The sequence below is a fragment of the Pelophylax lessonae genome (genome assembly GCF_965119305.1).
Source record: "Pelophylax lessonae genome assembly, chromosome: 4".
Classification (NCBI taxonomy): domain Eukaryota; kingdom Metazoa; phylum Chordata; class Amphibia; order Anura; family Ranidae; genus Pelophylax; species Pelophylax lessonae.
In genome coordinates this window covers 192,713,587-192,737,817 of record NC_138771.1, presented here as the reverse complement: position 1 = coordinate 192,737,817, position 24,231 = coordinate 192,713,587, and the positions used below count along the sequence as shown (strand labels likewise).

The 24,231-nt window shown below is 40.7% G+C and overlaps 1 protein-coding gene across 12 annotated transcripts in view; it reads left to right on the top strand.

Annotated features, from left to right (window-relative positions):
* The window catches only part of SRPK2 (SRSF protein kinase 2), a 291,812-nt gene extending 270,708 nt beyond the window's left edge, over positions 1–21,104 (top strand). For 7 of the 12 annotated variants that reach the window (XM_082254419.1, XM_082254422.1, XM_082254425.1 and 4 more), the window contains 2 exons: positions 8,617–8,709; positions 19,041–21,104. In XM_082254419.1, the coding sequence (XP_082110545.1) occupies positions 8,617–8,709; positions 19,041–19,225 (278 nt within the window). In that variant the 3' untranslated portion in view covers positions 19,226–21,104. Of the gene's footprint in view, positions 1–8,616; positions 8,710–9,094; positions 9,188–19,040 lie in introns of all 12 variants that reach the window. The other 5 variants (XM_082254427.1, XM_082254426.1, XM_082254421.1 and 2 more) reach the window with 2 other exon arrangements.
* The last annotated feature ends 3,127 nt before the right edge of the window (positions 21,105–24,231 follow it).

The following is a 24,231-nucleotide window of genomic DNA, read 5'->3' as shown; positions in this document are numbered from 1 at the left end:
TGTTCGAAAAATTGGAAGGGGGATGTTTGTAGTCCCTAAATATACTTTATTTGAAGTTTTGCTACTTATATATATTGATAGGGCAGAGAGTACCCATGTCATCTGAGTAGAGCACTAAGCAATAACATGCAACTGGCTTGCTTGATGAAGCTGCCTGATAGAACTACTGCCTGCCTTAAACAGCCAGTAAGATCCTCTTTATTTCTTCAGTACTCTGAAGGCAGATTCAGATTTGTTGATGTTGGATAGTACATGCTCCCTGAGAGAATTTTTCTTTCAGGTTTTCCATAAATTTGCTCATCATAGCAGTTTAGGCGAGTGATTCAATATCAACTTTTTCCATCTTTTTCTAGTAAGAAGTAGTTCCTCAGTGTAACTATCGGAAGAGGCATGATATTTAGTAACGTGGCCAGAGTTTACCAGTAATAGTTTTTTCAGCCTTCTTTATTGTGTGTACTCTCTGCTCACCCTTGCCCTCTAGTATGACTTCACCATTCTTGATTAACAGTGTATTAGTTTTAGCCACACTGTGTATGCAAAACTTCTTATCTTTTTCATACAGTAGCAGACTCAGTCTGATTCATAGACCACATGTTATATGCCGCTACCTTTAGGTAATTTCAAACTGGAAAAAGCTTCGCTGGGTTTTCCACACATTGTATCCATATAATCCTATCCACTTCATGAGACTAGTTATTTGTAAGTGTGCTTAGGTGAAGGACCCCCCCCCCCCCTTCCTTGCAGAAGATTTTCCTACTTATTTTAACCAAACTCTTTACCTTCTTCACATGACACTTCTATCTGCTAACTGCCTTTAAGGTTCCTTAGCAGTTTCTATATTGGTAACCCTCCTGTACATGTTGGGAACTTTACCCCAACCCCATGGTAGTGGGGCTGGTCTGTAATGTTTGTCAGGCACTGGATCCTGTGCTTTGTGCACACTTCAGTATGGGGTACAGTGAGTGAGTTAGCTGCAGGGTGCTATACAGGTCCTATGGCATCCAGACTCTGAATATCTCTCTAAGGGTATGCCCACTGTGACGGGCAAAGCATGGACAGGACCAGCACTGTGGACAAGGTAAATCAGGGTCTCCCTGTATCCTTAGACATGCTGGTTTATGGCTATACATGACGTGATGACTCTGTAGTGTACAGTACATTCTTATCTTTCAACACATGCTGCAGTGACATGCACACAAGCAGTTTGCAAAGCACAGGAGTAGGGGGATTTATACTATTTGTTTACCTGATTTTATTTTTTCACTTTCGGCCTTCTAGGAAACATTGTTATGTTTACCTATTCCAGTTTGATGGTCTTTTTCAAACTTCCTACAAAAGTTTCTTTCTCTCTGCTGAGGTAGTCCTTATGGGCTTCCTAACTGCACACTTCCAGTCGCCATTTAATGCCAAGAATGCAAGCTGATCATTTTCCACACCACCCATTGCTGATTTACTCTACTCTTGAACACAGTCATTGGAACTCAGGTAATGACTAGGTTGGCATGATTCCTTTAAACGTGACATGCTCAACCTCCCTGATCTCCATCCCATTCCATGAGTACCCTGCAGAGTAAGACCCTCATCTTGCAAAGGAGGATTGCAGAAGCACAGGCAGAGGTGAGTCTGCCTCAGGCTCTGGGGAAACTTTAAAGTGGTTGTAAACCTCAGACATGAAATCTGAGCAAAACACATATTTCCATAGTGTTTACTTGCCACTCTCCAAATTGTTTCCTATCACCTCGGGCTAGTCTCTTCACTGGGTATAGGTAGGGGTTTACAAACACTTTATAACTTCTTCTCAAATTTAGTAGTTCCCTCATTCAGGAGCATAGTCTACAAGCAACACCACTCCAGTACCCTGACTGAAGCTTCCTTAACCTCCCTGGCGGTATGATTATGTCAGGAATTATATACCAAAAGCGGTACAATTTTTTTCATGGAAATTTGGCGTTATGTATTATAGGCCTACAATTCTTAGTAATTACTGACTTAAACCTGACCAAAACAAGAGTCTAGTAGACATCCCAGATGTGATAAATTTGAAACACAAACGCATGAATTATAATCGAATCAATAATATAATTTTATTATATAATATATAATGTATATAATAAAATTGTATTGATTAGATTATAATTCATGCGTTATATATTTTATATATATATATATATGTATGTATGTGTGTGTGTGTGTGTGTGTATGTATATATATATATATATATATATATATATATATATATATACACACACACATATATATAATATATAATTATAATCGAATCAATAATATAATTATATATATATATACGTGTGTACAGTGGGTACGGAAAGTATTCAGACCCCCTTAAATTTTTCACTCTTTGTTATATTGCAGCCATTTGCTAAAATCATTTAGGTTCATTCTTCTTCCTCATGAATGTACACATAGCACCCCATACTGACAGAAAAACACAGAATTGTTGACATTGTTGCAGATTTATTAAAAAAGAAAAATTGAAATATCACATGGTCCTAAGTATTCAGACCATTTGCTCAGTATTTAGTAGAAGCCCCCTTTTGATCTAATACAGCCAGGAGTCTTTTTGGGAAAGATGCAACAAGTCTTTCACACCTGGATTTGGGGATTCTCTGCCATTCCTCCTTGCAGATCCTCTCCAGTTCTGTCAGGTTGTATGGTAAACGTTGGTGGACAGCCATTTTTAGGTCTCTCCAGAGATGCTCAATTGGGTTTAAGTCAGGGCTCTGGCTGGGCCATTCAAGAACAGTCACGTAGTTGTTGTGAAGCCACTCCTTCGTTATTTTAGCTGTGTGCTTAGGGTCATTGTCTTGTTGGAAGGTAAACCTTCGGCCCAGTCTGAGGTCCAGAGCACTCTGGAGAAGGTTTTTGTCCAGGATATCCCTGTACTTGGCCGCATTCATCTTTCCCTCGATTGCAACCAGTCGTCCTGTCCCTGCAGCTGAAAAACACCCCCACAGCATGATGCTGCCACCACCATGCTTCAGTGTTGGGACTGTATTGGACAGGTGATGAGCAGTGCCTGGTTTTCTCCACACATACCGCTTAGAATTAAGGCCAAAAAGTTCTATTTTGGTCTCATCAGACCAGAGAATCTTATTTCTCACCATCTTGGAGTCCTTCAGGTGTTTTTTAGCAAACTCCATGCAGGCTTTCATGTGTCTTACACTGAGGAGAGGCTTCCGTCGGGCCACTCTGCCATAAAGCCCCGACTGGTGGAGGGCTGCAGTGATGGTTGACTTTCTACAACTTTCTCCCATCTCCTGACTGCATCTCTGGAGCTCAGCCACAGTGATCTTTGGGTTCTTCTTTACCTCTCTCACCAAGGCTCTTCTCCCACGATAGCTCAGTTTGGCCGGACGGCCAGCTCTAGGAAGGGTTCTGGTTGTCCCAAACGTCTTCCATTTGAGGATTATGGAGGCCACTGTGCTCTTAGGAACCTTAAGTGCAGCAGAAATCTTTTTGTAACCTTGGCCAGATCTGTGCCTTGCCACAATTCTGTCTCATAGCTCTTCAGGCAGTTCCTTTGACCTCATGATTCTCATTTGCTCTGACATGCATTGTGATCTGGAAGGTCTTGTATAGACAGGTGTGTGGCGTTCCTAATCAAGTCCAATCAGTATAATCAAACACAGCTGGACTCAAATGAAGGTGTAGAACCATCTCAAGGATGATCAGAAGAAATGGAAAGCACCTGAGTTAAATATATGAGTGTCACAGCAAAGGGTCTGAATACTTAGGACCATGTGATATTTCAGTTTTTCTTTTTAAATAAATCTGCAACAATGTCAACAATTCTGTGTTTTTCTGTCAGTATGGGGTGCTATGTGTACATTCATGAGGAAGAAGAATGAACTTAAATGATTTTAGCAAATGGCTGCAATATAACAAAGAGTGAAAAATTTAAGGGGGTCTGAATACTTTCCGTACCCACTGTATATAGGTATATATATATATATATATATATATATATATATATGTGTGTGTGTGTATATATATATATATATATATATATATATATATATATATATATATATATATAATATAAAATGTGTTTGTGTTTTGTGCAACGTTTTGAATTTCCCTCCCTAGTTCCGCTCCCAGGGAACGGAACTAGGAAGTCATCAGACCGACAGACGAGCGGCGGGACTCTCGGCTGGCGGTCACAGCAATGAGGGAGCATCGCTGGATCGCCAGGAGAAGGTAAGAGACACCGCTGCGCTCTCTGCACATCTACCCCGAGCGTGACTCGGGGATACCGATCCTGGACTAAAAAATCCACCCTGAGTCACGCTCGGGATTACCGCCAGGGAGGTTAAAGACCTTCATCACAGGACCTGTTTGACCAAGGCAGAATTTACTGCCACTGTGTCTCCCACATGCAAGTTGCATCTACCTGTTTGACAGTCTCCCGCTAAACTGTTTACACCTAGTGATCTGGGGGAAAACCTCATCCTAAGTTTTAATTCATCATCTTGTACAAAGTTTTTTGGGCTTATCCTGCTTACTGTGTGCCACCTCTTACCCTATTTCGGCTTTATATATCCTCCCCATATCTTAGCCTTTATACAACCAGGGCCATTCATTACTGCAAGGTCTTGTAGTATAGCCAAGCCTTACCCCTGGGAAGTAAAGGGATTCCTACTCTGTTGGTCGTCTTACTCACGTTTTCTCCTGTCTTTTATTTGCAGCAGCAGTAGTACTTTTATGTTTTTTTTCTAATATTCTCCTTTCTCCCGCTTGAAAACAAGGGTAGCTTGGAAGCCTGATCTCCCCTCCTTCTTCCCTGCAGTTCCTTTAACTTGGTAATTTCCCAACAAATTCCACCCGGGGGATAGGACTAAGGCAGTAAATGTATGGCTGCATGCCATGCCACATGTCCCTTGTAACCTGCACCCTTTTCTCTTATTCTAATCAGGGAGGTGCCCATTGGGTCTTCCTCCCTCAGTATTACCCCAGATGGGTGATCTTTTTTTCTTCTTTTTTTTTTTTTAATGCTGTATCACAGAGTGGGTGGGGTTATTTAGATACACACTACTGTGCAAACGTTTTAGGCAGCTGTGAAAAAATGCTGTAAATTGTAAAAGAATGCTTTCATAAAAAGAAGTGTTAATAGTTTATTTTTATCAATTAACAAAATGGAAAGTAAATGAAGAGAAATCCCTTTGCTTTAAAAACAGCATCAATTCTTCTAGGTACACTTTGGGGCTAATCACATGCCTCCCTGATGGTATGGCATGATGGCTAAGTATCTCCTTGCATTTCTCAACATTGGGGATACCATTGATTCTGACCAAATCTCCAACTCCATTTGCAGAAATGCAGCCCCAAACTTGCAAGGAACCTCCACTATGCTTCACTGTTGCCTGCAGACACTCATCCTTGTACTGCTCTCCAGCCCTTGGGCAAACAAATTGTCTCCTGCTACAGCCATATATTTAAAATTTTGACTCCTCAGTCAAGAGCACCTGCTGCCATTTTTCTGCACCCAGCTTCTATGTCTTCGTGTTTAGCCTTGTTTCCACATCAGAGATATGACTTTATTGCTGCAATTCTTCCATGACCACTTCTGGCCAGGCAGATGGGTTTACCTGAGTCCCACTGGTTTCTTCCAGTTCTGTGCTGATGACACTGATGGGCATTTTTTGATGTCGAAGGGAAGTGTCTTTCATCTGCTGCATTAAGTTTTCTTGGCTAACCACTGCATTTGTGGTCCTCGATGTTGTCCGTTTCTTTGTGCTTCTTCAAAAAAGCTTAAACAGCACATCTTGAAACCCCTTTCTGCTTTCAAATCTTTCCCTGGGAGAGACCTTGCTGATGCAGTTTAATTACCTTGTGTCATGTTGCTATGCACAGTATTGTCATGGTGTGTGACATGAAACGGTCTTCCACAACCTCCCCTTAGTAGCAGAGTTTGGCTATTCCTCGCCCTGTTTTACACTGCTGTTTCTATTTCAGTTAATGCATTTTTTTTGTCCTACGTATGAAATAGATGGTCATTAACAACTGCTTTGTTTAATTAGGTGATTCTACACCTGCTCCAATCCTACAAATTCCCTGATTGTGTGCAAGTGTAATAGATGCTGGTTTGAAGCAAAAGGCTAGTCACCCCAAATATTGATTTGATTTAAATATTCTTTCATGTTCGCTCACTGTACATTTTAAATGAAAATATATACTTTTTGAAAGCATTATTTTTTTTACAGCATTTCTTCACACCTGCCTATAATCTTTGCACAGTACTGGACACTAGGGGGTGGACCAAGCAAAGTTTTTGCCAGTGTCCAATCGCCTGATAACAGCATATAACCCATGGTCTATGAATTAATTTCTATGTCATGTAGTGGATAGAGTAGATAGAGATTTTCATTTATTTTCTGTCCAGTAGACACAACAGAAAGTGAGAGTCTTTCCAAAGTTAAGGAAATGCTCTAGTTTATGTTCTGATTTCTAATGACAATTAAAAATGTTGGATTTTCCTACTACTGGCCCTCCTGCAAAGGATCACATACCTAGTATGTGATCCTGCACTTCCAGGTCTGAGGCGCGCATGTGGCCGCCGGCGATCCACTCTGATCTGTGGGTACCAAGGACGCGATTTCTACCAGCACCCGCCGATCGTTGGGTAGAGAGCCAGAACAGCGATCGTTCTATGTAAATAAGGCAGATTGTCGTTCTGTCAGTAGGGAAGGCATCGATCCTTTGTTCCTGCGAAGCAGGAATATGGATCAATGCCTCCCCCTAGTAAAAGCACCTCCAACACAGTACACAAGCACTGACTATGCACACAGTTAACCCATTGATCGCCCTCTGATAACTCCTTCCCAGCCAGTGTCCACTAGTAAAGTGACGGTGCATATTTTTTTAGCACTGATCACTGTAATGGATCCCCCAAAAGTGTCAGTGTCTAATTTGTCCGCCGCAATAGTCCCGCTATAAATCATTGATCGCTGCCATTACTAGCAAAAATAAATACAAATTCACTAAATATATTCCATAGTTTGTAGAGGCTATAACTTTTAGCACAAATCAATCAATGTACGCTTATTGGGATTTTTTTTTACCAAAAATATGTAACAGAATACATATTGCCCTTAATTGATGAAAAAATTAGTTTTATTTATTTTGTTTTAATTGGATATGTTTTATAGCAGACAGTAAAAAAAATATATATATATATATATATATATATATATATATATATATATAATATAAAATTTTGTTTTCAAAATTGTCTGGCTTTATTTTTTTTTTTTTCATAGCTTGAAAAATAAAAAAATGCAGCAGCGATCAAGAAACAAGAAAGCTATATTTATGGGGGAGAAAAAAAGGACATACATTTTATTTGGGTACAGCATCGCATGACAGTGCAATTGTTGAAGTAACAGGGTGTTGTATCGCAAAAAATGGCCTAATCATGAGGGGGGTAAATCTTCCGGAGGTCAAGTGGTTAACAGGGGGTGGTGACAATAACCTAGCATTCTAATCTTGTCCACTCTAGCCAAAATGGGGAAAAAATACTTTATAGTTAGTGGTCCTAACTAATATAGGATCTATGGTATTTTTACATTAAAAAATAAATCATGGTCAATGGCAGTGAAATCCTAATTCTAAACTCTTACTTTTTCACTGGGCGATGGAGAAATGCATGTTAACTTCATAGTTGTACAGAAAGAATGACTGAAAAGAAGCTACATGTTTTGAAAGTCCTCATGATATAACTTCAACTTGTTTATTTCTTCTTATAATCAAGAGTGAAGTGGATGGAAATTGTTCAGCAAGCTCATTTTATTTCATAATGTCACTCAGACGACATTAAATCTCTGTAAGACATGCATTTGTTTGAAAGCTGCCGGCTGAGCTCCAGTAGTATGTAGTCACAAGAACCCATTAAACAGCTCGCATGTAGGTGTGATTTGCCAGTCATTAGATACAATTAGTCTATGTGCTGAGCTAATCATTTATTCAGCAGCAAATCGCTTAGATGGACCAGCATTCCTTTTGGTATTAAAATTAAGTAACCTGTCAATTGCTTCTCTCCAGGGCATGAAGCAATACAGATATTTTGTGCTTTTTAATAAGTCAGGTGAGATAGTGTGCAGGTCTGTTGATCTGAAAGGTCTGCAGGACCATATGAAAAGATAAAGCTAGTATGAAGCAATTGTGATAGATCTAAGGTATTTAATTTATGTTTTCTTTGGAATTTGCAAATCACACTTATACATGAGGTCCACCTCATGTTACTAATTAAAATTTCGAGCTGGTACTTGTACACATGATTTTGTGTCTGGATTTTGACAGACTATATTTAAGGACTAATTATTCCTAACTGGCGTACCAAGGCTGTTCTACTCTTTGTCTAAATCTGTCCATTCTCATGCTTTATTGCTTGTTGATTTATTCTGCAACACAAACGCTGGTCATAAATTTTACTAATGGAGTCTGTTCTGCTGGGCCTTGTCTGCATGGGTTTGCCCCATAATTGGTTTTGAGTTTTATTTTAATTAATTCTATTTCCCTCCTCTTCTTTTCTTATCTCATTCTATTCTTTTTTTTTTTTTTTTTTTCTTACCCCTTCACTCCTTTTTCTCTCCTCCATAGACCACATAGCACACATCATTGAGCTTCTAGGCAATATCCCAAGACACTTTGCTCTGTCTGGAAAATATTCTCGGGAATTCTTCAATCGCAGAGGTAGTACCTCTTCTTTACAGAAGGCATTGTGATGTGGACAGAATGAATCTTGAAATCATACTGCTTTTTTCCAGACACCCTTAAAATATTTTTGTTTTGGTTGCTGAACCATTTTCCATGGCTCTTTGGAAAGGCACCAATCTCAGTGCAAATAAAAAAAAAAATTCCAGTTTAATCTTTTCTGTTTAAAGGTTTGACAACAGATAATATTGGGTTGGCTAATCTGTTGCTGTGGCACCACCACCATCCAGATCATATATATGGTAAAGCTTCAGAAATGAGTCGGAGATTTGTTCTGTCTGCACCGTGCCCTCTTTCTAAATGTATAAAATGTACTGATTGAGTTGTATGTTTCTGTTTTGCTGGCAATGTTCTTCAAACACAGATCACATAGCATTGATCACTGAACTGCTGGGAAAAATCCCTCGAAAATTTGCTATGTTGGGGAAATATTCCAAGGATTTTTTCACCAAAAAAGGTAACTGTTTCTGAACCACAAAACTGCTTCTTTTAATGTAGTTGGGGTAAATGGTAACATTTTAATATATTTTCTTCATTTTGTTCATTTTTATGAAAATTGATTCAGCTGTTCCCCTTCATAGTAACTCAGGCCGATTGCACCTTTAGTAGAATGCCATTCATTTTTAAAGGATCAAACACTTGTAGGTAAAATCTGGTGAGCACATATTTCATTCGGTGAAAACCAAGGAACCTATCCTTAAAATACACTAACAAAATCGCCAATAGTATTTGTTTTAATGCACTGTGATATATTACATGCAGTGAATTAAACTCTTAAGATACAGCACACTAAACTAACCTTAAATGTTGATAGAAGGCACCCTCTGCTGTTTGCAGACCATGTTGGCTCCCCGGGAACTCCAAGAAGTGATATGCAAATTTTGACTTATAAACAGCCTGCCATCTTATGGTTGCGGAGACGCCTAATATCCTGAAATCTGCTTTTCGAAAAACTTGTTCTATGAAGATATGCAGACTGTGCAAATGCAGAACTCACCTTTTGAAATACAATTTTTTTCAGAGATTAATAGTTAAATACCAGCACAGTTTAGAGTCCAACTGATGACATGGAGTGCAATATTAGACATTAGGTGGGTGGCAGTCATTCACCTGGTAGTATATGGAGGAAGGGGGAAGGCCTAAGTGTCTCAGTAACATATTTAAATAGAAGGGGATCAGGGTAATCCATTTATGCAAAATGGTATTTTTTTGCCACAAGAGAGCAAATAGTGAGCAGATGTTTAGATTGAAAGTGTCCACACTGGAGAAACCTGCATGGTATAAAAAGTTTTGGGAAAGCTACTATTTGTTTAAATGACTGTGTTCATAAATTACATGTTAAAATGCAACCAAGTAGTGAGAGTTGTTTTTAATCAGCGTAATAGAGGTAATTTATTGATCCTGTATACATTTGGGGGGGGGGGGGGTTTAGGGATTGCTACACCAAGATAAGAGATTTTGCTTTCACACCAGATAATGGAATAAAGATTTCTCAAAGGAGGCTTGGTACATTTGGTTGGATGAAGTGCCTTTGGTTTGATCAAATTACCAGAATAATCAGATATTTTAAAGTATACTAGGCATGGCGTATTCAGGATTGGATATAAGGGGGTCCAGTTCTAAGTTGAAGAGGATTGAGAAAAAGGGGGCAGCCTTGCCTTGGGACATTGTATGGGAGAGGAGACATGGATATTCTTAGCCATGTGTAGGGATTATTATACATGTGTAGGGTGGTGAGACGAAGATAGTGGCTTTGCTTGGACCATGGCCACTATAGCAGGTTGTGTACCCAGATAAGTGTGCTTGTTACAAAGGAAGCTCATTTAGTGGGGAGTGAATAGCACAGGGTGTAGGTTTGGATGTGATCTGCCATGATTTAACCAGTATGTTATAATCTTTAACTAGTGATTATAGGACAGTAAGATTAGACGTGTTCAGGGTTTTTCCTAGTTTACAGGATAAGGGCTGTGTAAGCTTCATTTAATTCATGGTATGGAACATTATGGGTAAAGGTTTGTAGAAATCGTCCAGGTAACCATGTGGTACTGGGGTTTTAATATTTACCTAGTGTTTAATAGCCTGTTGGACCCCCCCATTTTAGTGATTGGGAAGGTAAGTTGTTCACCTTGGTTTGGGTACTCTAGCTTGGTCAATTAAGTGCTGATGTAAATGCAAATGTGAGGACTGAGCTGTGCAAAGATGGGTAAGATATTGATCAAAGCCTGAGATTATACAGTTAGTGCATGTGGTGCTGGTTTGTAGTCCCAGGTCTGTTAAAGTAAGAATCTGATGTTTTGAACCCCACCTATAAAATGTATAACTGGTATAAAGTAGTTTTTGTTTTTTAAGGGAAGTTACGAAAGCATTTAAGAAAACTGCTGCTTCCTGACATTATTTTTTTTTTTTTTCAAATCAAGCAATATTTTCAATAAAGGCTGTTTATAATTGAACATTATAGCTTGTGAATGGGAGCATTGTTGATGAGCTTCCTTATAAACTATGAGAGGAGTAGGGAACTTCTGAGTAGAGGGACTAAATATAAGCAATCATTAGGAAAGTTGTTATGGGGAGTCATCAGAGAGAAATAAAATGGGTCCTAAAGAAGCAATGTGAACTTTAGGAAAAAGGGAATCTGCTATAGGAAAGCCATCTATTCTAGAAAAGTTGTGGGAACTTTGGAATAGCATGTGTATTTATGTTCGCTTGTATGGAGTAGTCTCCAGACATCGACCAATAAAGCCTTGGTTAAATTACACTGCAAGCCCCCACTGGAAGTAGAGTATATAGTGCTGGATGGGTTGGAGTGATTGATTGACGGGTTTAGAGTAATTCAATAAGTGGTTAAGTCATTGCTTAGAGGTGTAGGCAGCTAGCAGCAAAGTAAATATACAAACCTGGACATCACAACATAGACTCTGCCCAATGTGCAAGAATGTTCAAGCATGATATTGGCATAGGTGAATCCCCTGAAGATGTGCCTTTTACAGGAAATGTGTTGGGTGGTGCCTACGTCAATAGCCCAACATCTGCAGGTGGGGAAAAGCAGTGTTGCAGGGAAGTTTGCAGTTAGTGCGGGGTTGTGCATAGCCCAGCTAAAACACAACCATCTTCTCAGACTATGCCCCCCAAAAGTCCTTAAATTGCAATATATTTAATTTTTTTCTAACAATTACACAGAAATGGAGCCTTGACTTTCCTCTGTCATGAGCTCTGTGTTTTTTTTTTTTCCAAGTCCGTGATTCCAAAAGTAATAAAGCCAGAGATGGCTAATCTAAACTAGCATTTTCAGAAGGCTTGCAAATTGCAAAGTGGAGATATCTTAAAGTGGTTAAAAACCCTTACAATTCGCTAGAGAAGTGACTAGCATCAGGTGATAAACCAGAGATGAACCAAATCCTACACAAGTTGTACCGGTTTATTCGCAGCACTTTCTTCTATGCAGCATTCCAAAACACATTTTACACAGTATCTCGCAGCTCTGAAAAGCAGGGGGCAGGGATCTGAAGTCTCACACTGCAGAGCTCCATGAATAGAGCTCTAAGTCCTGATTGGAAGGAAGGGACACACATCTTCCTCACACAACAGGGGAACATGCATAGCTGTGGATGTCAATAATAGGCTGTGTGCTGGAGCTCCCCCCCCCCCCAACAGTTATTTCTTGGAGTTGAGAAAATCTGTCGGAAGTGACCGGGATATTAGAGGAATGAGTCAGCAGAGAGAAATAACACTCAGTGCTTTGGATAGAGATTAATACACTCATGTCTGAGGTTTACAGCCACTTTAAAGTTTGCAACTGCAATCTTCTGACATTGGATGGTGCCTACTATATCAATACATAGGTTAGTGTGATGTAAATCCATCCTGATTTGCTCAGTCACTCACTTTGCAGTGACAAATGTAATTTTTTTTTTTTTTTTTTCTTACCCAATATGGAGTTCATAATCTAGATTTAAAGCATTTCCTATGAAGGTCAATCTCGTACATTAATATATAAGGAAAAGTGTTTGTGCGTTAGCATCCATTTTCTCATTCAGTTTAATTTACTGACCCACACCTGTAGACCAGCTGAATGTTAAGGGGTTGATATTCTTCTGTCCAGTATGTATATTTGAAGTCGAGAGGACAAGTGTTTATGCTACATTGTTCCATTGTTGGTCTGCTTCCTGCCCACAACACTTCATGCTATGCTTCTAATCATTCTATGGTGCTGTTGAGACACACCTGCGAACTACAAAGACGCTAAAAAAAGATGCAAACCTATTAGTCCATTTTGATTTTCCCTTGTTCTGTTTAGCCAAAATGGCAGTATGCTGTCATCTTATATTAGCTGAAAAATACAGTACACAAGTCTTTAACCATTTGCAGCTACCTTCAGGTGATTGGACACTGGAAAAAAAAAAAGCTGCAGGGGTATACCCTAGAAAACTTTTCCATTTTAAGCTACCTTGATGTCCTTAGGTAATGGGCCTCTCATATGAGGGAAGCTTGCCTCTTTCCTATGGAGGTTTTTTTTTTTTTTAAAGATGAGTCTACTATCAAGATTCCAGGTTGCACCATAACCACTATGCCTTCTTCTGCAGCTTCCAGATCAGTTGACTTCTTGGCCATGATCTGCAGCAGCGGAGCCCTATCCCCACTGTGAAGGGGAAGCCAGTGTGGGGTCTTATCTTTTGTATCCTGTCCATAGTAAAGATATTTTCAGTGGTAAGTGCAGTGCATGCACCCTTGATGCTGGCGCTCCAATGCTCGGTCACATAGGAGCGAGGGCTGCAAAACTTTAAATGATGTGTTGCAGTCATATCTCGGAGACACCAGCCATTTAAATGTGGTGCTATTTTTTATGCCTTCAGTCTGGCACTCCTTCTTTGGGCGTATGTTCCTCTTGCCTGCAGCAGAATCAAAGGCTACTTTTCTAGTACAGTACAGCGATCTCTGATCACCTGCCTAGATGTCAGCAGCCTTAAGTGTCTGGCACAGAAGGCTTAACCCTTCCCTCTCCACAGCAGTAGGTCTGGAGTACCCCTCTGGTGACATTTTTAAGCTGCACATTGATAGATCACAAGTGCAGGGGTAAGGGGGCCAGACTCAGCATGTTCTTTCAGAGAAGATGGTGGTAGACTATCTCCAATGGGCCCTAGTACCCTCAATCCTGATTGTTGCCCCCAGTGTAATTCCCTGCCTTCCGCTGGCCCTTTGGTTACTCAGACGTCTGCCTGCTCATCTTAGAAGGAATTTGCTGCCACAGTGTCTGATTTCATGGGCAGAATTTTGGTTCTTTTAAAAGCGGTAGATAACACAAGCGCGCCCATTCAGTCTCCATTCCTGGGTTTTTGTCACTTTGCGTTAGCTGCAGACACACTGATTGAGGAGGAGGTAGGCAAGAAAGATCATTATCTACCTGAAATTTCATCCAAGCTTAAGGATACAATTGCTGCGCTTACTGACACTAAGATCTTGTTTAGTGTTAAAGCAGCCTGGGCTTGTTCACTTGACCCCAGGTCTCAGGCATAGTCTCTACAATTAAAACAAAATTAAAACTTAAAAAGATGCTTACAGTACCTGTAGAGGATAATTCTGTGTTCAAAGACCCAGTTTATAATAGGTTAGAGGCCTTATTTAATGCCTTTTTTCCTTGGCAGGCCTTTACCTGTGGCCTTATGCTACTGTGTGAACAGTTTGGCGGGTATGCTCTATCAGATCTCCAGGATGAGCCTTCTTTCTGTCCATATGCAGATGATTCAGTTGCTTAAATGCTGGTCAGCAGAACTCCTGTGCAAGAAACTCCTAGAGTGCTTGCCATTCAAAGGTGAACCCCTCTTTGTTCTCTCCTTGGATATGCACACAAGGAGATCACAGGGGATAGGAGTACTCTCCTTCTGCAGAATAAAAAGGTCTGCACTTATACTCCTGAGATTAGGAAAAGTTCCTTTCGTTCCTGTCAGGCCTCCAACTCCAAGCTGAAGTCTGGAACAAGCTTTTGTCAGCAAATGTAGTCCTCCAAGCCAGCCAAATCTAGCTCTGAGCCACCTTCCCAATGAAGAGGCACCCCAACTTGTCAGGGTCTGTAGCAACTCTGGTTTCAGAAAATCTCAGATGTCTGGGTACAGAATGTCATTTCCAGGGGCTACAATCTGCAGTTTCAAATTCTGCCAATTTGAATCTCTTCCCATTAAAATGGGCAAATCTTTTTGGTGCTATTCAGCAACTCCTCTCACAGGGTGTCGCTGCTCTAGCCAGACACAGGTAACACTCTATGGCCTTCGAACTTGAATTTTTTCAGTTCCCAAACAAATGGAGGAGTTTGGCCCATTCTGGATCTAAAAAAATGCTAAACTTGTTCCTGTGTGTTCAAACGTTTCACATAGAATCCACCAGGTTGGTCACTGACTCCCTATTTGGGGATTTTCTGGCTTCAGTAGACATCCGGGATACTTACTTTTGCTCACGCTCCCATCTTTTCTCCTCATTAACACTATCGGCATTACCAATTTTTCACTTTTTCCTTTGATCTGTCCATGGGCCCCAGGTGTTCACCTGGGTGTTTTTCCATTTTAGAACTCTGCTCCATTCCCAAGTTGTGGGTTACCTGGTCCTCCCTATGATTGTCAGCCAATGTCCAATAGTCAGTTCAGACTGCAGAGTTTCGGTTGGATTGTGGATCATCAGAAATGGCTGCTAGAACTGACTCATTGATTAGAGTACCTGGACCTGATGATGGATACAGCACTGTCCCAGAGGTTTTTCTTGCCCAGCAGCAAATCTCTGCACAGGCTCTTTGGTCCCAGGGTCAACTGTCTAGCTGTAGGGTCTTTGACCTTATACTAGCCTTCTTTGAGTCAGTGCCAAATGCCCAGTTTTAATTCCAGACCATTGCAACTCAACATTCTGGCAGCATGAGACAAACTGTCCTGGTCTTTGGACCACCACATGCTCCTGTCCTGCAAGGCCAGCCTGACACGAAGTCAGGGAAACCCTTTTCCTCTAATTTATGGAAAGTTCTTAAAATGATGCAGGGGACTTGGTCATCAGAGGAACCCTGGCTTCCCATCAATATCCTAATGTGCTTGACCTCTCAGTTACATAGTGACAAGAATCGAGTCAGGCAATGCCACGGCCGTGGTCTAAATCACTTATCAGGGAGGCACCAGAAGTTGTGCCACTTACAAGGAAGCCGACCTGATCTCTTAGGCAGAACTATACATTCTAGTCTTGTCTGCTGTTCTCTTCCCAGGCATGAAAAATTGGCAAACAGAATTTGGAGGTGTTTCAAATTCTTTGCTGCAGGTAGCGAATGCTTAGGGGCTGTGGATCTATTTCCATCCAGATTCAACAACAAACTGGACAGGTTTGTTGCCAGGTCCAGGGACCCTTGGGCCTTCACAGTAGATGCTTATGGCTCCAGGGTATTCTAGAGATTCTCACCACAGGAACTGGCCCATCAGGATGTGGTACTCAAACATAATCTGATGCCTGGCAGACTCTACAAATCCTAAGTCCTATACAACTAAGAAAAAGGGATTTTTAAATTGCCAGTAAAAATAATTTTTTTGGAGTACAGTACAGGACACTGGTTCCTCGCTTCTGTTCCTATAATCTCCCAATGATTGCTACAAAATTGAGGCTGTCTGAAAGTGAAATCTGTCACACAGGGGTTGTCCCTGCAGCTTTCTTTTTTTGCCAGTGTCCACTCACCTGAAGGTACTTTTATTTAACCCGTGTGCTGTACTCTAACAAATGGAGTCTTAGAAATGTTGTTACATGTGTAAATGTCATTGAACAATTGTGCCAAAGGAAATGTCTGTTATTCAGGTATTTGCATGTAGAAAGTGAAAGTTTACACAGTGTGACTAAAAATAAATTAAGCCTGTAAGAAATTACTGCCAAAAACAAGACTCTAACATTTTGTTTCTATTAGAGCGACTCCTTTCTACTTGCATTGTTTATTCACTGAAGTCTTGGTGAGCACCTAGATGAGGAATACAGTAAGAAACTCTACAAGGAAAGGAGCATAGTTGCCAATTAAGGCTCATGCACACTGGGCGCTTTTACAGCTGCTGTTTTATGCATCAGATTTATTTATTTATTTTTAAACTGCCTCTAAACTCCCCCACATGTTATACTATGTGTTCATGCGCACATAGACTTTTTCAGTGTTTTTTTTGGCAGGAGAGTTTAGTGGCAGAAGAAAAAAAAACCCTCTGCCAGTGCGTTTTGAAGCAGTAGCATTTTGGCAGAAAAAACACTGACAGCTCCTAAACTCTGATTAAACACTGGTGTCGAATGCTCCTGTCGTCTGACAGTTTCTAAATAGCTAAGAGGTGGGGGCTACCCGACGACGTCACCTGGTGGCACTGCCATCTGTGACATCATGGACCTAGTATGCACAATTTGTGTTGTTTTTATGTGTTACACTTCTTTTGGTGAATGAGCAGGGTTACTATGTACCCCGTACTTATTCACATAGGGGGGCAGAATACAGATTCGAATAAGCCCCCCCTCCCATGCAGATCCTCACAACCACTGGTCAGGGTTGTAGGAAAGAGGGGGGGTGGGACAAGGTGCTTCAGGGTAGGGAGGGCAGAGTCAGCTCATCCCCCTGTTTCATCCCCCTCTTTCCTGGCCTGCCAGGCTGCGTGCTTTGATAAGGGTGTGGTATGTATTTTTTTTGGGGGGGGGGGCTTTTTTTTTTTTTTTTTTACATGTTGGCGTGGGGGTTTCCCTCAAAATTCCTACCAGACCTAAGGGCCTGGTATGGATTGGGGGGAGAGGGGACCACTACGCCATATTTTTCAGCTTTTGGTATCACGGACAATCTTTTTCATTCAGCTGTCAGCAGGGAAGCTCACTAATGACTTATCCGTTGTAAAGGATAAGGACGCGGCGTCCGGCATCCCGCTCCAGATTTTCACTGGTTAAGGATGTTGGCGTCCCCGCTCCTTAACGCTGCACTTACTAAACATAGCTTACACTAAACGCTGCTAGATGCTTTTTGTTCAGCATTTCTAAAGCAGTTTTTAATGTGCATGAACCCTAAATATAAGTATAGACGATTTTCAAAGAATGAGGCAGTAGAGGACAACTCAATATGCCAGGCCATATCATCAAGGTTCCCCGTGTAGCTCTTGCTGAATTGTGCCTTCTTTGGTACTTTCTTTACTTCATTGAAACACCAGTGCATATTACCCAGAACCTGCATCAACATTACAAGTATTGTCTAGATCAGGGATGTCAAATTAAATTTCAGCGCGGGCCGAATCAGCATTATGGTTGCCCTCAAAGGGCCGGTTATATCTGTAAGATTAGATGTCCAGAGCAACCCACGCCCCCTTAAACCTTACCTTACATGAGATGCCAAGAGTCACCCACCCTTCCTTATATCACAATGCACACCCTTAGCTTATGCTGCTGCCAGGAAGAAGATGTGGGTGGATCTGGGAAGAAGTGCAGGGTCTGGAGGAGAACCAGAAGGGGGCTGGAGTCAGCTTCCAGAGTCTGCTAAATGCTGAGACCAGGGGAGGCAAGGTGGTGTTGCGGCTACACAGAGAGGTGCAGGATCTGTAGAGGAGTTCTGCCCTCCTCTCCTCCTCTCTGTGGACAGACTGCTGAGAAGGGGGGGGGGGGGGCAAAGACGTGCCTTTCTGCAGCTGCACAGAGGAGTGCAGAATCTGGCAAAGGAGTTCCACCCACTCTTCTGCCGACTACAGAGACAAGGGGGGTGCCGCAGCTGCAGGAGAGGTGAAGGGCCACATGAAATAGCCTGGGGGGCCGCATTTGGCCCGCGGGCCTTGTGTTTGACACCTGTGGTCTAGATCAGTGGTTCTCAATTCCGGTCCTCGGGACCCACTAACAGGCCAGATTTTAAGTATTACCTTGGGGGATGCAGACTAGAATACTGCAATCACTGAGCAGCAAATGAGATCACCTGTGATGTAATTTAGTTATCTTGCAAACCTGGCCTGTTGGTGGGTCCCGAGGACCGGAATTGAGAACCACTGGTCTAGATGATCACCTCCTTTACTGCTGTGTATTTGTATTTACCTTCAATCCAGTGTTTTTTTTTTTTTTTTTGTTGTGGGTGGGTTAGCTGTATCAGTAGAGTGACCTACTAGTGAGCAGAAAGATAGATATTCATTTCTCTTACAGCTTCAGATGTGCACACCATTTCAAATGTTTCTCAAACTATATCTACATATATCTAATCCCTTTTTATATTATGTCTGTAATAAAATGTTTCTGTCTAACAAAGCAATTACGTTATGTGAAAGCTTCTTGTTTTCCTAATTCATAAATAATTTGCTCTCTCAATGTAGGGGAGCTTCGACACATCACTAAACTAAAACCTTGGAGTCTGTTTGATGTTCTGGTGGAGAAGTATGGCTGGCCACATGAAGATGCTGCTCAGTTTACAGATTTTCTCACTCCCATGTTAGAAATGGTTCCCGAGAAACGTGCATCTGCTAGTGAGTGCCTGCGACATCCCTGGTTAAATTCGTAGGAATGTTCCCTCAAATACTTTGGACTTAAAACAGCGACTGTCACAATATCTGTAACAGGATTCTGAGTGATTTGGCTTTAGCTTTCCGACTTTTCTTTTAGGAGTACCTTGTTTTGTTTTCCTTTGCTTGGTGTGCGCTGTGGTCAATGGAAAGATTAGCCTCTGTGTCTTCAGCTCTAAGCTTTACCGACCCACTTTTTCTGGGGACCGGGACGTGGGAGAAAAATGAGAAAAAAAAGAAAAAAAATGCCTAATCTGGTCTTGTTTTTCATGTTACGTGGCATTCAGATGTCCAATTTTTGAACAAGAAGTACATTTTTCCATGTGTCTGCCAGATTTTGTAACTATTTATGAAGATAAGTTTTAGCAGATGTTGGGTAAATTCAAGCTTTTGAAATGACTTAACAGGCCTAATGCATGGGTACTGTAATATTTTTACTTTAACTGAGGGATTACCATTCTTGTACTATAGTGTATGTACATTCACTTTGTAAATGTTTTTTTTCATTGACAACCTTGCAGTGCTGGACTAGGCTGTAATTTGTCTGTTGCCCATCTAGCTCTGAAAAGGTTACTTAACAGTAAAGGAGATTTCAAATCCAAAGCAGAATGATCTCCTCCACTTCATTTTTAGTGAAATTTCTGCATGTAGTGAATTACAGCTGGGTTTTCCGAAGATGCGTGGTCATTTTCTTAGTTTCGGCAACTAAAGCTGCTCTTCTTTTTTTAAAGCAATTGCCCCATTATGGCACTTTAGGGGGAAGTTGAACTCTTTATAGTCTAAACTGATGTATGCACATGACAACATTCATAGTATAGGTTTTCAAATTGCTGCAACATTTCATGTGTTCAGGTGAGGCCAAGCCCATCTCCGCATACTTTCAGCTACCTCCTCTTTCTAAAACACATTAAAGTCTGCACACTCGCAAGAGACCAGTCGCCATTGTATGCTGAATGAACTTGCCCCATCTGGGATAAAGCACAGGAGTTATAGTAAAAAGATAGTTCTAGGAAAGAAAACCCCTTACACTGGAGCATTACTTTTTCAATAACTTTCTGTCTTTAAACAAATATGAAGTGTTCCGAACTATTTAACATCAGCTGAGTACAACAGACTGTCTTTAGTTATTATCCCAAGAAGCAAATATTTATTAAATATCAGAAAATTTTGCCTTTTATTAGGCTGATTTCTTACAATAGGTAGTATTCTCATAAGGATCTATTAATGTTGTATGTTGCATTAGCTATGGAAATTGCCACTGGGGATATATTGTGTGTAATGTCCAAGGTAACATTTTATTATATTTTTGCACATATGCAAAATAACTTAATAAAGATTTTAAAACCAACATTATGCTTCGGTCTGTAGTGCAGTGGGCATAGTAGCTCTTTACTCGTTGTAATATTCTGACCGTTAAATAGCCATTTCACAACTGCTTAGGTGTACATATAATTCAGCATTATTTTTTTAAAAGAAATGCACTGGTTACATGTATTTTCGATAAACTAACAACTTAGTAATTTGTTTTCCCTTTTAAACATTCAGTTTGTTTTGCTCCCTTTACAATGGCAAATAGAATTACATGATGTTAGAGGTGATGCAGATTTTAGAATGTAAGCAGAGATCTATTTAACTTTTTACTCATTTTTTTTTTTTTTTTTATTATTTTTTTTTCTTTTTTAAGTCTGTGGATTGAATGTAAATTTATTTCTGGTTTTACAAATTATGGTGCCACTTTGTTTTTTGATTTATCCATTGCAGTTTAATCACAAGCCTTTGCAATAATTAGATGTGAAAATACCCAGTGTTGTAACCGTAACCAATTGTGGTTTAAGGTGCTTGCAGTTGTCCAATAAAATGTATGTTTTTTTCATATAATGTGATTTGAATAATTTTTTTCTAACCCAAATCTCTATTTGCCGAGACCCATCTTCAAGTGCGCTTTGCTTAAAAATGCAAGGTCCTCTTCTATCCAGAATCTTCCCATGTACAAAAAGCCTATCAAAGAAAAAAAACACTGCACTAGAGTGAAAAGGAAAGCACTCAGAGTAAAGATACGCACTCCAAAACAATATAAGATAGAACAGTGCAGCGCTAAAACAGTTAAAAAGATATGAACGACATTGAGTGTGTGTATATATAGATATATAATATATACTGAACAAAATTATAAACGCAACACTTTTTTTGTTTTTCCCCCCCCATTTTTTATGAGCTGAACTCAAAGATCTAAGACTTTTTCTATGTACACAAAAGGCCTATTTCTCTTAAATATTCACAAATCTCTAAATCTGTGTTAGTGAGAACTTCTCCTTTGCCGAGATAATCTATCCACCTCACAGTTGTGACATATCAAGATGCTGATTAGACAGCATGATTATTGCACAGGTGTGCCTTAGGCTGGCCATAATAAAAGGCTACTCTAAGGCCCCTTTCACACATGGAGTCCGTCAGACAGACTCAGTTTTTCTCAACGGGGGATCAATCCGCCGATCCCCCACTGAGCAGGCGAATGACAGCTGTGTCTCCATGCTGTGTGCGGAGACACAGCTGTCATGTCCCCATGCATCTCTATGGGGGAATCAGATGGGAACGGACCGTCTGTCCGTTCTCGTCCAATCCGCCAGACGGATGGAAAATAGGGTTTCCATCTGTCCGGTTTTGACAGATCGGATCAGATGTCAGCAGACATGTCTCCACTGACATCCGATGCCCCGTAGAGATGCATGGGGCGTACGTTCAGATCCGCCAAAAAATCTGACAGGCGCATCTGAATAGACTCCCTGTGTGAAAGGGGCCTTAAATGTGCAGTTTTATCACACAGCACAGTGCCACAGATGTGACAGGTTTTGAGGGAGCGTGCAATTGGCGTGCTGACTGCAGGAGTGTCCACCAGAGCTGTTGCCCTTGAATGTTCATGTCTCTACCATAAGCCATCTCCAAAGGCGTTTCAGAGAATTTGGCAGTACACCCAACCGGCCTCACAACCACAGACCACATGCAACCACACCAGCCCAAGACCTCCACATCCAGCATTTTCACCTCCAAGATCATCTGAGACCAGCAACCCGGACAGCTGCTGCAACAATCGTTTTGCATAACCAAAGAATTTCTGCACTGTCAAACCATCTAAGGGAAGCTCATCTGTATGCTCATCATTCTCATCAGGGTCTCGACCTGACTGCAGTTCGTCTTTGTAACCGACTTGAGTGGGCAAATGCTCACATTTGATGGCGTCTTGCACTTTGGAGAGGTGTTCTCTTCACAGATGAATCCTGGTTTTCACTGTACAGGGCAGATGGCAGACAGCATGTATGGCGTCGTGTGCGTGAACGGTTTGCTGATGTGAACATTGTGGATTGAGTGGCCCATGGTGGTGGGGTTATGGTATGGACAGGCATATGTTATGGACAACGAACACAGGTGCATTTTGTTTAACAAATATGTATGATAATAAATTAAACATACATTAGCAGTGCTTTAAACACCAATCAATTAGTGTATATAAAGAACCGAATGTTTAATTTCACTGTGATGAAACAAAAAAATCATATTCAGATCACGTAAATCCTATTGAGAAACACTTGATTTGTCATTCACTCTGACTATCAAGTCCATCACTATCTAGTGCAAATAATAGGGAAAAAAACAAATACAGTCCACTAATTTCTTGCTGAGACGCAATCACAAAGTGAATGAGAAAATAATGGTGAAGAGAGATCAGTGTTGCTAGAAACAGTCTTTAAATCTTAATTGAACCTTTACCACACCTCGTGGACGATCACCCCCACATGTAGGAAAACTCACCACATATGAATGTAGTATGGGCTAAGTATAAGCAGATTTCAAGACACTGAATCCAAAAATATATGAGCAGTTCTCATCTTCTCTCTGCAGATTGGATCTCGTAGGGTGATAGTATCAATTGGATCCAGAAATTAAATGAACAATTCATAGTGAAGTCTGTTTAGAAAGTTTATTAAGACAACCCATACATCCCCTTACACTATGCACTTAAAAAGTAACTATTGGATGAAAGCATCAAAGCATAGCTGACCGAGCTATCACAGCCTACTATGTACTCCTGTGGTGTTCAGCGAGGAGGACAGTTCAGCTCCAACACCCGGCAAACCGATGCGCTTGGATGTAATCAGATATACAAACCGTGTGGTCTCGCCTGACACGTATCGTCATGTTACTTCATCAGAGGGCCTTTTTTAACAGAATGACCAAATTAAATGATAAAAAGAAGGAAATTAATACATAATAAGACAAATCCACATTGAAATTGTGAAAGCTCCACGATAGCATATCACATACGTCTAAAAATAAATCTTCTACTGGGCGTCCATTATCCTTTTCACATAAGCATTAAATTTACATAAAATACTCAGTATAAAATAAAACATTTATGTATAAAAATACTCAGAGTAAATAAAATGTATAAATCACTAATGAAACAGTTCAGATCCAACTCTACAGTCATTCCTTTGGGATGCAAAGTCTCTGTCAGATATATCCACCTTGTTTCATTCTTTGACAGCTCCCTCACTCTGTTAGAGCCCCTCCAAGATTGAGAGGTAATAGCAATACCCCAAAACTTCAATCCTGTGGGGTCTCTGTTATGCTTTTTCCTGAAGTGCATTCAAACACTATGATTTTTTAAATCCAATACGGATATTATTAATGTGCTCCGATATCAGTTTATTCAAAAGCCTTTTCGTGCGTCCAATATACATCAAACCGCACGGACATTGAAGAGCATACACCACATGGGTGGAGTTGCACGAAATGAACTGGTCTATTTCAAACTCCTCCCCATTCGCAGAAGAGGTAAATTTATTAAGACCCCTAATGGGTGTAGAAATCTGTTTGAAAGAAATGCACCCCCTACATGCATAAAAGCCTTTGATGTCCCAAAACATCATAGGGCGCTTTGGTGGGTCTAAAACTTTCCTCACCAACCTATCAGCTAAGAAGGAGACTTCCTGTAAATAAAATTATG